Source organism: Branchiostoma floridae, chromosome 2 (genome assembly GCF_000003815.2).
Source record: "Branchiostoma floridae strain S238N-H82 chromosome 2, Bfl_VNyyK, whole genome shotgun sequence".
Classification (NCBI taxonomy): Eukaryota; Metazoa; Chordata; class Leptocardii; order Amphioxiformes; family Branchiostomatidae; genus Branchiostoma; species Branchiostoma floridae.
In genome coordinates, this window is record NC_049980.1 from 32,861,518 (window position 1) to 32,874,825 (window position 13,308).

General features: G+C 42.4%; 2 protein-coding genes across 5 annotated transcripts in view; both read left to right on the forward strand.

The window, feature by feature from the left end:
* LOC118409294 (zinc finger protein basonuclin-2-like) overlaps positions 1–9,344 on the forward strand; it is a 144,377-nt gene extending 135,033 nt beyond the window's left edge. For 2 of the 4 annotated variants that reach the window (XM_035810209.1, XM_035810207.1), the window contains exons 14-21: positions 1,530–1,668; positions 2,176–2,268; positions 3,139–3,219; positions 4,349–4,498; positions 6,331–6,428; positions 7,344–7,403; positions 8,175–8,307; positions 9,018–9,344. In XM_035810209.1, coding sequence (XP_035666102.1) covers positions 1,530–1,668; positions 2,176–2,268; positions 3,139–3,219; positions 4,349–4,498; positions 6,331–6,428; positions 7,344–7,403; positions 8,175–8,307; positions 9,018–9,207 — 944 coding nt within the window. In that variant the 3' untranslated portion in view covers positions 9,208–9,344. Of the gene's footprint in view, positions 1–1,529; positions 1,669–2,175; positions 2,269–3,138; positions 3,220–4,348; positions 4,499–6,330; positions 6,429–7,343; positions 7,404–7,918; positions 7,984–8,174; positions 8,308–9,017 lie in introns of those variants that run through there. The other 2 variants (XM_035810208.1, XM_035810210.1) reach the window with 2 other exon arrangements.
* A 1,235-nt stretch (positions 9,345–10,579) lies between these two features.
* LOC118409296 lies at positions 10,580–12,694 on the forward strand. Its single transcript, XM_035810211.1, has 2 exons — positions 10,580–12,304; positions 12,352–12,694. The coding sequence occupies exons 1-2, from the start codon at positions 11,466–11,468 to the stop codon at positions 12,419–12,421; spliced, it is 909 nt and encodes a 302-aa protein (XP_035666104.1). The 5' UTR covers positions 10,580–11,465; the 3' UTR covers positions 12,422–12,694.
* The last annotated feature ends 614 nt before the right edge of the window (positions 12,695–13,308 follow it).

The following is a 13,308-nucleotide window of genomic DNA, read 5'->3' on the forward strand; positions in this document are numbered from 1 at the left end:
GTTAATAGTTAGTGCAGGTAAAAAATTAGAGCTGTGCAGGTATTTTTGGTGTCTACCTGCACCTAACCTGCACTGGTCCATGTACTGGGTTTTAGGCATAAATTTCCTATGATGTAGGTGTATGTAGATTGTTATTAGCTGCATTGACACTTGACACCTATCAAGTACAAAGAAAAAGAGCAATCATGGTTTCTTAACAATTTTAGTATGATCCATACTTCCTACATTCAGAGTGGTGCAGGTAAAACTTGTCTGGTGCAGGTAATTTGCACCATGCAGGTATGCAGAAAAAAGTATCTTGAGCCCAGTGAGTGATGTCATGGGATCCCAAAGTGATGGATGACTGTGACATTAAAACTGCAAGCTTGGCCCCGGGCACAGCTTGGTGGCCGTGCCTGGACACTGGCTGATAGTGGCCAACATTCATCACCCAAGCCAGGAGTGTCCAGTTCGCCAAAAAGTAACTACTCAAGCAACTGGATATGGTTTTGGAAATGGTCAGATGTTTCAACTGCTATCCGGCCCGCAGTTTTTGGCAGTGACACTGAAGTGATCTGGAAGAAACATACTGTAAATGTATTTAAGTTCGAGGGGATTTAATTTTGTGGTAGCAGGAAAAAGGACTTTTCGCGGTGGTTTTAATTTCGCGGTAACACCATACACTGCAGACTAATACCATAATAGAAAAATATTCGCGGTGGATTTAAGTTCGCGGTGAAGTGGTCACCGCGAAAACCGCGAACATTAAGCCACCGCGAACATTTCTGCATTTACAGTAGATGAAGACAATTTTTGATGTCCAATAGGAAAGGTTGCATTGTCAGACAATTTAGGTTGAAGACAATTGGATTCCAATAGGAGACAAAAGGAAAAGCAAAGTCAAGCTAAAGACAGTCTTGGATGTCAATAGGAAACAAAGCTAAGACACAGTTGATGCAAATGAGTCAATTAGCTGAGTGTCCAGTTCTTTTTCAACAGCATGTATGCGTGTATATGGGGTGTCTATGTGGCACAATGGCTAGAGCATTGGAATCAGAATCAGTAGGTCCTGAGTTCGATACTCGCCATGCCCATGACAGTGGATCGAGTGACGCCCACCGAGCCTCACTGCTAATCTATCTAAAGGTGCCAAAAACACCTACGGATTTGGTGCTGCCAGAGTGTCAACATTCTGCACACTTGCCACTCAGACCCGTGATTTTTTTTAATGTGTGTTTATAAACATGTACCCAGAAGACAGGAGCGTATGTAGGGTTCGTCCCTCCGCCCCGGGATGGAACATTGCATGTCGGGATGAGCAAATTTCTCTCTGTCTTGCCAAAAATCTCAACACTCATGGCATCCAACCAGCTATTACCATTTTTTTGGGGGGGGATGCACAAATTACAATTTGGGGGGTGGGGGTGAACAAATTTCTCTCTGTCTATCCAAAAATCTGAACACTCACGGCATCCAACCAGCTACATGTATTCCCATTTTTGCCGCCGGCCAGCTTTACTTTAAAAAGCTATGATCTTGTTCTCTTTCAGAGTGGGGGGTTACCCAACTGTTGGCATGTGGGAGGAAGGCTGGCGACATTGTGGTAAAGGACACCACCGGACGGACGGAGGTTCGGATTCCGAGGGCAGAGGTGCCGGCAGACCAGGTCGGGTCTAGTCCAGTCACAAGGTGGAGTGCTTTAAATGCATTACTGTCTTCTACATCTACATCTACACCTACGGGTTACTGGGCAAACTCCCAGGGATCGGAGTGAGGTGCCTTAGCATAACTGGTGGTGGTAGTTTCAAACAAAATGGTGAAACGAAAACGAAATCGTTAGAAAAAAAAAGAAGTACATCGTGGCTTGCTAGGGCATAGCGTTCATCTTACAGGTGGGCAGAGCTTTGAATTGCTCTATAGAAGTAACATCTACATGGTGTTTTGGCAGACTATTCCATTCTGTCAATGTCTAGGAAAGTAACTAATGACCTGTAGGTTTTGGTTTTACCTGGGAAAGTGTGGAAGCGCTGGTGGTGACCTCTTGTGATGTTGTTTGTCAGTCAACGTCTTGTTTTTGAATCTACCATATGGCAGCATGAAATTTTTTCAGAAGCCTTGTTTCAGTGTATTTTAACATGCTTTCGTATGGAGAGGTCCAACTGTGGTATCAGCCCTGTATGTGTGTACATTTTCCAGGTTAGAGTGGCTGTGTCAGGACGCAGTGACCATTCTCGCCTCGGGCCACCGCAGCGGCAGAGTGCACCTGTGGCAGTACCGGGTTTGCGACAGGTCAGAGACTCGGGCCTTTGTTTGTTTCGCAAATGTTGATTCATTTAAACGTTAAACCGGATAGTGAGTGAGTGTGTGAGTGATTTATAAAGATGACATTCTCTGGGAACTCCAAAACTGGTGCAAGTGTGTAAATGAAATTTTTAAAAAAAGTTTGGCAAAAAAAAAAAATTTGCCTTCATTATGAGATCTAAGTGGTCAGGAAGGTTGAACAAATGACTGAACACACAGAGTATGTTATACTTTTTTTATTTTATTCATGATATAATGAACAAGAAATTCTTTATTTTTGTTCTTGATTCAGTTACTTGTCAACTTCATTTGGCTGAAGACTCTGACATGATGTGGGGTAAGGGTACTCTTGGAGAGAAGAGGGTGGTTGCTAAGTTTTGTGCCGGGCAGTTTGACTTTGTGCTTGAAAGAAAGAGAGAGAGAGACATTGTGCACTTTTGGAAATATACTAGTAGCAAGTGCTTTTGGTGGGCCTTGCAAGTTACTGTGCCCCACTCTAGACTGAGCTCACTCCTATGGTGGCATTCAGACTATGTATAGAGAAGAGTGTACACGTCACCTTGCAGTTGTCAGTATATTACACTGTTGACTCAAATGGCACAACTGCACCTGCAGTCCATGTCTGGGTCACAAGGGGGCGTGCTTGATAAGGGCTCAGCCTTCTCTTCGCAAAGATTTATTTGATACAAAAGCTTGTTAAACAATTTGTCAGTATGTGTACAGTTAGCAACAAACTTATTCACGCCTCAAAATCATTCATACTCCTTGTGAGGCTGTTGCTTTTCTCAGAATTTTACAGAAATTTAGAAATTTTACGAATCTGTGATTGATTCTTTCTGTTTTGCATTGCTTTTACAGTGTTTCCAGCTTGACTGAGGTAGCATCAACAGAAGCCATGGCAAGTTATCCCACTGCACTCAAGTTCTCGCTGTCTGGCAAGTGAGTAGAAACATAGAAGAAGAACTTTATTGCACGACAATTGTACATGGTACAAAGTATGGCAACAACTATGAAAGTACTAAATAGAGGTATAGGATAAAGCTTAACATCCAGTAGTTAACATAACAATTAGGGCTAACATAATTCATTTCTTTAACCTCCTTGGTATAATAATGAAGTAGGCTAATCATTAGCTTCAGTGTTCTTTCTAATAGCAAATCATTCCTTGATATCTTTGCCTATTTTTGCATTATGGGAGTTTCGACATCTAAATATATGTGCAAATCTGGCTCTAGTTCCCTCTCCACACTGTGAAGGACAATCAATTGACAAGGACCGCTTTTTGTCATCTATCACAGGGTTGGACAACTTTTCTAAAAATTCAATTGTCCTATCGAGTAATTATAAAGCACATAAAATAGAAAGAAATTACTTTCCCGAACCAATTTTTCACTTGCCCAAAACTCAAATGTCAATTTTATATGCATTTTCACTTCCAGCAATCAAATTCTCATTATTGCCTCTATTTTTCTATGTTGAGAATGACTATTGCTTTATGTCATGACTGTAAAAAGTAACAAATACAATCAAAAATCTCACTCAATGGAAAATAATTTTTACTTGTCCGATTGGACAAGTGGGGTAGGTCATGCACTTGCCCAATCACTTTCACTTGCCCTGGACAATTAATAGGGCTAGTGGACTTGTCCAAGCCTGCATCCTTCAGCCTTGGGGTGGGGTGTTGGGTTGGGTGAATTCAAAATATGTCACGAGAAAGCTTGCACCTTCCAATTTGAATCAACTGCAAACATTCAAAATATTATGCAAGAACATTGCATGACTTCTGACCTCCATCCCCTTAACTTAACGACTTGGAACGGAAATGGATACAAGTGGTTTTGCTTTTGTTGCATTATGTAAATATTGTATTGTATGTATGTGTTATTTGTATATGTATCCAGGGCCTCCATATGAAAAGCAGTGTCAGTCACTGATGGAGCTTACGCTGGTAAAAGAACACAGAAATAAATAAATAAAACAGATAAATAATCAGGAGCACCCATTTATATGATCTCGAATGCAGTTCAAATGATGTAATTTCCAACAACCCCACGTGATACCCATGCAGGTTCCTGGCTGTAGGTTTCCATGACAGCAAGGTGTGTTTCTACACCCTGCACCTGCGGGCCTCCTCCTCACAACCTGTCGTCACACTGGTCTGCACGTGTGAGATCAACTACGGAGCTGTGCGTGACATGGCATGGCACCCTCACAAAAGGTATGATTGCATCAAGTTGGTATCTGTATCTGTATCTATATAGCCGGTATAACCGCCCTTTGGCGTAACACACCAGCTTCTGTATCTGTATCTGTATAGCCGGTATAACCGCTCTTTGGCGTAACACACCATCTTTGCAGGCACGCGGCGCGGCAGCAGCTGGTTATATTACACTGAACGATCCGTCACATCTAACTTTTGCACATTTATCTGCAAGCGTTCTTTAAAGCTATCCAGAGAAGATGCCCCTACTGTGCTTGGTGGTAACAAATTCCACTCTACGATAGTTCTGGGAAAATACGAATTTTTAAACACATCAATCCTTGATTGGTAACTCTGGTACTTGAAGTCACGGCTGTTTCTTGTTCTTTTTTGAGTCGGCACGTCCACCAGTTTATTGGTCATTCAAATTCTGGACATTTTCCTTCCTTCAAGTTGGTATTCACTGGCCTGACTAGTTTCTAGCAAGCTCTTAGAAACTTGAAGACCACCTCTAAGTCGGGAGGATTGAACATCCCAATTCTGTTTGAGGTACTTTTCATTTCACAAGGGAGGTAACAGGCTTCTTGTAGCTAGGTGTTGCTGCTGCAATACTCCACACTTCAGCTAGGTGTCGCTGCTGCAGTGTGGAGAATTTTAATCTGGAAACAGTCAGCATAATCCTTTAGGAGAAGATAGATGGCCAAGAAAATGCCAGCAGGTGATTACGTTGGTTGTGTCCGAGGAACTTTTTATCCAAAAGTTTCGCAAGTCTCCATTTTGTAGATAGTTTCACAGGCAAGGGTCGGAAAATCCATTCATGGTAGTTTCCTTGGAGAACGCCACCTGGCTTCATGAAGAGCGTGGAAGTCGGAAGACTCCCCATGACCAGAGGTTTTGTCCATTCTGCCCTACTGAGAATGAGGATGAGCATCGCTTTGTTATGGATTGTTCACGATATGAAGACGAACGCTCAAAGCTGATCACATTTCTTTCCACCTGCTCGAGAAAATTTGATACGTTCTGTTCGCTAGATAACTTCAATTACACATGTACATCCTAGGAGGAGATAACCCTTACAGTGCACAAATAGGTAAATATACCAAAGAATGTTTAGACCTTAGAACCAATGGTGTAGATTATACACTAGATTAAACATGTTGATATATTGATACTTATTCATAGACATTCATGTAGTAAATTCATTGTATACACTTGTTCTGTTCACATGATATATAATAATTCAAATTCTTGCCTGAAAGCTATAATTGAAGGTAACATGAAAGGGGACAAACAAACAAATAGTGTAGAACAGTATAGAAAATGTCTACTCTAGTCTAAAAGCTAACTCAATACTGTAGCTTGCTGGGTTCGACTTCTTTTCCTGAGACAGTGGAAGACAAAGATCACACCTTTTCTATAACGTGCGGGTCATGTGATGTTAGGAGTAGGGTACATGTAGTTTCTTTTTGTCTGTAAACACGGGGGAATTTGGGAGGAATTTAGTGACTCTTTTGTGATCGTAGAAGGAACAAGTTTGGAATAAAATGTATACAATCATGAAGTTGTAGCATACCTTAAAAACGTTGCTGTACTTTTGTTGTGTCAATAAAGATCTGTAACGTTAGTTCACCTTTATCCGCAGGGTAACCTATATCCGTTGTGTTGCCAAACAGGGTATCCAGGGATATCAAGTCGATAGACGGTAGTTTCAAATTGTATTATTTTCAAAATATTGCAGTTTGAAACCATCATCTGTCGACTTGCTTTCCCTAAATACGTTGTCCTTAAAAAGAACGGATAAAGGTTACCCTACGGATAAAGGTGAAATAACGTTACCTCTTGTACCCCAGCCTGTTGGCAGCAGCAGGGGAAGACGACAAGGTGACCATGTTTTACATGAGGACCCCGGAGGACAGGCACGCTGACAGGGGGACCATCATGCACTATTGTAAGTTCAACTCAAGCCCCTTTACACACACACGAACATGCTCCCCTGCACGCTCATACGTTCTTCTGGCCATGGTTGGAAGTTAAGCCCCGGACAAATATATCCGACCATGGCACACGCACGCACACGCACACACACACACACACACACTCAAGCCCCCCCCCCCAAACACAAACACGCACACGCGCGCGCACACACTCACGCACAAACAAACACACGGCACACACACGCACGCACAAACACACACACACACATATCCGACCATGGCACTCACACTCATGCACAAGCACACACACTCACACAGACACACACACACAACAGTTGCTGTCAACGAAATGACATTTGTATACATTTGTTACTATTTTGCTCACATTAATTGAGTCGCCAGTTCGCGAACTTAAAACCACCGCAAACATTTGTCCATGCCAGTAAGAGACTCCAGTGAAAAGTACTTGTCCCGCTACCGCAAAATTAATTCCCCGTGAATTTAAATGCATTTACAGTAATTTCTTAGACTAGATACTGAAACTGCGCTGGCTATATTCAATTTAGTATTTTGCCTTTGTCAAGTCAGCATTTCAGAGGACAGCAAAAATGAACTTACTTTACTGCAAGGGAGTTTCTCACTTGACTGCGGTACATTGATGGGGGTCACTGCGTTCCAAATTGGACACACACTTGACTTTGTAATATAATGGGAATATCATGCAAAATATTACTGTGACTAAAAGACATCAAGACACATAAAGCACAAGAAAGATTTGTTTCTAGCAAAGAAATTCCTTGAGCGCTCTGTAAACATCGCACGGCAGCAGCGCTGCTGTCAACATGCCACAGCTTCAGGGAAACACCCTCTTAACCTGCCCGTATTTTCACCCATCAACATACAAATCTTCTGCTGGTATTTCATTTCAGTTGGGAACCAGAAGAAGACTCAGAATTTCAAGGTGTTCCAGCAGGTCTGTGCTTTAAAAGGTGGGTCTGCTACGTGTACTTCAACGTAAAACTTGCTGACCGAATTTTACACCAGGGAGCATGAAGCGTGGTCCGGGAAAATGTTGAAATCTTGCCCCTCTGAAAGCCTACATGTTCTGCATTGGACATGCATATTTTGCTGGTAGATTGAGATTATTTTTTTCTATTGGCAAAAAACATACACAAGGGCTGTTGAGGTGTGACAAAAAAAACATATGTCACTCGACATGTACTGAAAATGTGAAAAAATGCACAGGGGTTTCAGCTTGACCTCTTGGGGGCCTTAACATATTTTCAGGTGGGTGGGGGACTGGGGGTTATGAACACTTATTGGGTTTTCCCCATTTTCTGACATCTCCTGACCTGTATGCCTTCTCCTACAGTTCACGTGGCCTTTGCCTCAGCGGTGGCACATACGAAAATCTTATTCTTAGTAGGCTACACCAAATTCAAGTATGTGCAACAAGGGAATACAAGAGACCCAAACCTTCATTTTCGTTTCTTTCTTTGTGCAGGCCACGTGGCCTTTGCCTCAGCGGTGGCACGTACGAAACTCTTATTCTAGGCTACACCAAATTCAAGTATGTGCAACAAAGGAATACAAGAGACCCAACCCTTCACTTTCGTTTCTTTCTTTGTGCAGGCCACGTAGCCTTTGCCTCAGCGGTGGCACATACGAAACTCTTATTCTAGGCTACACCAAATTCAAGTATATGCAACAAGGGAATACAAGAGACCCAACCCTTCACTTTCGTGTCTTTCTTTGTGCAGGCCACGTGGCCTTTGCCTCAGCGGTGGCCTTCCACCCGTCGGGCGAGCTGCTGGTGTCTGCGGGCTGGGACAGTCAGGTCCTGCTCTGGAGCACCACGGACGTGGAGAACGCCGTGGAACTCAACGGAGACACGTACGTACAAAACGGTTGTTTTAGGTTTTGATATGGAAGAATTCTTTTTACAAAACCAGCAGGTTAGACACCTTCGTTGGAGCTTCTAACTGGAGTTCTGCTTCTCACCGCTACATGACGTGTAGTCAATGTAGGTGGCACTTTTGCGGTGAGAAGCAGAACTCAAGTTAGAAGATCTGACGAAGGTGTCTGAGATACATTGAGACTTAAGCAATGTAAGTACCTGCTGGTTGTGTAAAAAGAATTCTCCTATATCCTAAATTCTGAACTCAACGGAGACACGTACGAAACCGTTATTTTAGGCAACACCAAATTCATTTGTTCACTTGAAAGTTCATCTGTGTTGGTAGAAGTCTTTATTGAACTAGTTAAACTGTAAATTCCAACACCAAAATTGGACTCACCCAAGTTTTCGACTGAACAGCACTAGTCTTAAATATCAAAGGATGACCAATCCACTGCTGTCGTGATGTCACGTTATGCAGATAGAACACGTGACTCAGTGAGCAGGGGATCATAGGTTGCAGGAAGTCCACCGTCTCTGTTCAGGGATGGTTGTAAAGCTCTGATTTAGTTAGATCATCTTTGATCCCTCGAGTGAAAAGGTCAAAACATCAGATGCCCTTGTAAAGAAACCCACATTGATTGGGCAGATTTGCCTGTCTGGCTGACGTGGAAAAGTCTAAATCTGATTTGTGATTTTGTGTCAGTAGCCAGATCGAGCCTCTCTGTGGCTTTGTGATTGGTCGGAAGAAGTCAGCTGTCGGGAGGAAGGTGCGCCTGCCGTTGGAGATGCAGATTGTGGGGCAGCTGCTGTTTCTTCTGATGCAGACGGAGGCAGGGGACGCCGCACTTGCCGTGTACAGTCTTCCCAAGAAACACCTACCGCCTGACACATAACCTGCCGTGTAGTCTTCCCAAGAAACACCTACCACCACACACATAACCTGCCGTGTACAGTCTTCCCAAGAAACACCTACCACCACACACATAACCTGCCGTGTACAGTCTTCCCAAGAAACACCTACCACCACACACATAACCTGCCGTGTAGTCTTCCCAAGAAACACCTACCACCAGACACATAACCTGCCGTGTACAGTCTTCCCAAGAAACACCTACCACCACACACATAACCTGCCGTGTACAGTCTTCCCAAGAAACACCTACCACCAGACACATAACCTGCCGTGTACAGTCTTCCCAACAAACACCTACCGCCAGACACATGACCTCAGGATTTGTTTGGCTGTTCCTATAGTGCCAGTCTCAGTATCAGGATATAGTCTGCCTAAATACCTCAAATGGCTCTAATAAATAAGGTGCAGTGTATATAGGGCAACAACTTGTGTGATGCTCTGGATACATTGTTATGCATGTATGAATTTCAAAAACGCAGCAAGTCTTTAAGGTTATTTGGACTGCATATTAGAGCCGTTTGAGGTGTTTAGGCAGACCAGTTTGACAGGGACTGTTGTTGAGAGCCATTCCCCTCTAAGTACTCCTCCTGGAACTTGGGTCCCCCATTTTACGCTCCCTCCGTGCAACCTCAACTGAGATGTCCACAAACCCGGGAATGGAAGTGGGTTCTCACAGTTACCAAATGATTGGAACCAGGTCTGCAGGGTTGCTATCAGATGAGCCATAGGGACATCCCTTATTAGTTGTGTAGCGAGACAACTGATTGTGAGGGATGGCTAGCAGCAACACTTAGTAAAGCTATAACAGCACAGAGACTGTTCATGAGACTAGAATTGTCGGAGATTGTCGTTAAAGGACATATGTAGAAATATGGCGCCAAAATTTCAAATGTTTTGAACTTGAAAATCTCCATTCAGATTGACATTTGCAACTTATTTCTAACTTATCTGCGTCATTTTATCACATTTCTAGTGCTAATTAACGGCGTCATAGTAAGCCGCGACCAAATTCACTTACTTCCGGGTAGCCTACCGGAAGTAAGCCGACGGTAGATTTCCGAATCGACCGTTGCGGTCGCAGATCTTCGGAGCTTAGCGGTGACTTTCAACAAACCTCAGTAACGATTCGAGCGAACCACCGAACGCGTTTGGCTCGCCGGCGAGTTGAATAAAATGGCGGACGACTCAAGCGGCGGAGGGAATTGCACATATTTCAAGACATCCTCACGGCTCAACAAAGTCGTATCCATATGTTGTAAATATTGCTGTGCAGTGTAATAAGGTAGACTCAACTCATAATGTAGAGAAATGACCGAAAACCGTGACTTTATTTTTACATTATGTCCCTTTAAGAGACAAATACACTGCAGGCTGGCATCATTTGTGTGCTTTGATTCTCTTTCCCATTCCACCAGTGTACGTTGCAATCAGCAATAAGTATTATTACTAATAACATTATATGATAAGAACATGCAAGTCATGGAAGTTCCAAAAGTAGAATAATCCCGTTTTCAAGAATCTGTTGTGTTGTCTTCAACATCGAACTGAACATTGTAGGTTAAGCGCTTACAACATAAGTAACTGTTAATGTACAATGGTTGTAACTTGTTACTCTCTGTTTCCTTCCTTACGACACATTCCTGAAAGTGAAATAAGAACTACTACTAACTGTTGTAATCACGTTGATGCAATGGCAATGTATACTTTGAAGTAGCACTGATTCTGTTACAACTTAAATTTTTTAGTAAATTAACATTAATTAACACAGTTACATTTGAAAAAAAATATATAACGTTGATAGGAAGATAAATGAATTTTCATGACACCTTGTATTAAACTGTAGATGATGGTGGAATTCTTTTGTTTCTTGCAACTGATTTGCATGGTTTATGTCTTATGATGTCCACCCTTATTTCTACTCAACTTCCACGTACTGCAGCGATGAAATCCGCATCATTTACTGCCATAAATTACTGTATAAATTTTTCCTTGATTACACAAATATTTGTGTCTCTGGAGAATATATGTTCCTCAACCATAAGTCACAGTTGGAGGGTCCTATCGTGGAACCCATCGGATTTAGGTATGCCATCATAAATCACAGTTGAAGGGTCCTATTATGGAACCCATCGGATTTAGGTATGCCTTCACCAACCATAAGTCACAGTTGGAGGGTCCTATCATGGAACCCATCGGATTTAGGTATGCCATCATAAATCACAGTTGAAGGGTCCTATTATGGAACCCATCGGATTTAGGTATGCCTTCACCAACCATAAATCACAGTTGGAAGGTCCTATCGTGGAACCCATCGGATTTAGGTATGCCCTCACCAACCATAAATCACAGTTGGAGGGTCCTATCATGGAACCCATCGGATTTAGGTATGCCCTCACCAATCATAAATCACAGTTGGAGGGTCCTATCATGGAACCCATCGGATTTAGGTATGCCCTCACCAATCATAAATCACAGTTTGAGGGTCCTATCATGGAACCCATCGGATTTAGGTATGCCCTCACCAACCATAAATCACAGTTGGAGGGTCCTATCATGGAACCCATCGGATTTAGGTATGCCCTCACCAACCATAAATCACAGTTGGAGGGTCCTATCATGGAACCCATCGGATTTAGGTATGCCCTCACCAATCATAAATCACAGTTGGAGGGTCCTATCATGGAACCCATCGGATTTAGGTATGCCCTCACCAACCATAAATCACAGTTGGAGGGTCCTATCGTGGAACCCATCGGATTTAGGTATGCCCTCACCAATCATAAATCACAGTTGGAGGGTCCTATTATGGAACCCATCGGATTTAGGTATGCCCTCACCAATCATAAATCACAGTTGGAGGGTCCTATCATGGAACCCATCGGATTTAGGTATGCCCTCACCAACCATAAATCACAGTTGGAGGGTCCTATCGTGGAACCCATCGGATTTAGGTATGCCCTCACCAATCATAAATCACAGTTTGAGGGTCCTATCATGGAACCCATCGGATTTAGGTATGCCCTCACCAATCATAAATCACAGTTGGAGGGTTCTCTCGTGGAACCCATCGGATTTAGGTATGCCTTCACCAATCATAAATCACAGTTTGACCCATCAGATTTAGGTATGCCCTCACGAACTGCCTCTGGTCCGTTTGGTGGAATCTTTCTGTAAGCCCGTTGCTATGGGGATGATATTGGTACAGGTTGTTCTCTTTTTGCATACATGAAAGTTTAAAAGTTGTTGTTATACCGAATATGGCACTGTTTGTTGCTCTTTTTCATGTTAATGGAAATTTGCAATACACAAATATCATTAAATAACAATACTTTAGTTCACCTGTCGTTGTTGTATGTGTTACGCGTACGTTATGTCATGTGTGAACTTATATGTCCAGGAAGACTAGCGGTGTACCATCTTGTATCATAGCTAATGAACGAATAAAGCCTCTAAAGTCACTTTTCAAACATATAATCTGAAAATGTTTGGTCACATATGATCTATATATTAACACTTTTAAAATGTGATAAACAACCAAGCATTACTTGGATCCTAAGCTTACCTGTCGAAATGCAGGTTTTAACCCTGATAGCGATTTAAGTGACGCCTTTAAGTAGTGTGCGTAGTCCAGTGGTTAATGAGCTTTTGTAAATTTCATGCAAATGACTAACCATTTACATAATTTATGCATGGCGATATTCATTATTGAATAACGTACACATGTCACAAGTATAAAATTCTCATCATTAGTCATTATTCGGATTTGCTATTTTTGTATATATTATGCAAATCAGTTCCTCATTTGCATATTTGGTATCTGCTTATGTTTCACCTATCATAACTTACTTGTGTTACATTTACTGAAGTTCAGCTATTGAAAACAACGGAATTGCATCTTTGCCTAAGTTACCTGCATGCCAAAAATGATGGCAATCCGTCATTCGTTTCTATAATTATCCTCTTTGGAGTGTCTTGACTAAACGCCCCTGCAGTTCCAAAATTAAATGCTAGGGGGCTGAAACTTGCCCCACTTTGTCATGACGTTAAAAGCTACCACCCAAATATTAAAACCATATCATGT

What these genes read in the sequence shown, in the direction of transcription:
- LOC118409296 (XM_035810211.1), top strand. Translation starts at nt 11,466, where the DNA reads ATGGAACCCATCGGATTTAGGTATGCCTTCACCAACCATAAATCACAG. An exon ending in GTGGAACCCATCGGATTTAG is followed by an intron (nt 12,305 to 12,351) that starts GTATGCCTTCAC and finishes CATCAGATTTAG; the next exon opens with GTATGCCCTCACGAACTGCC.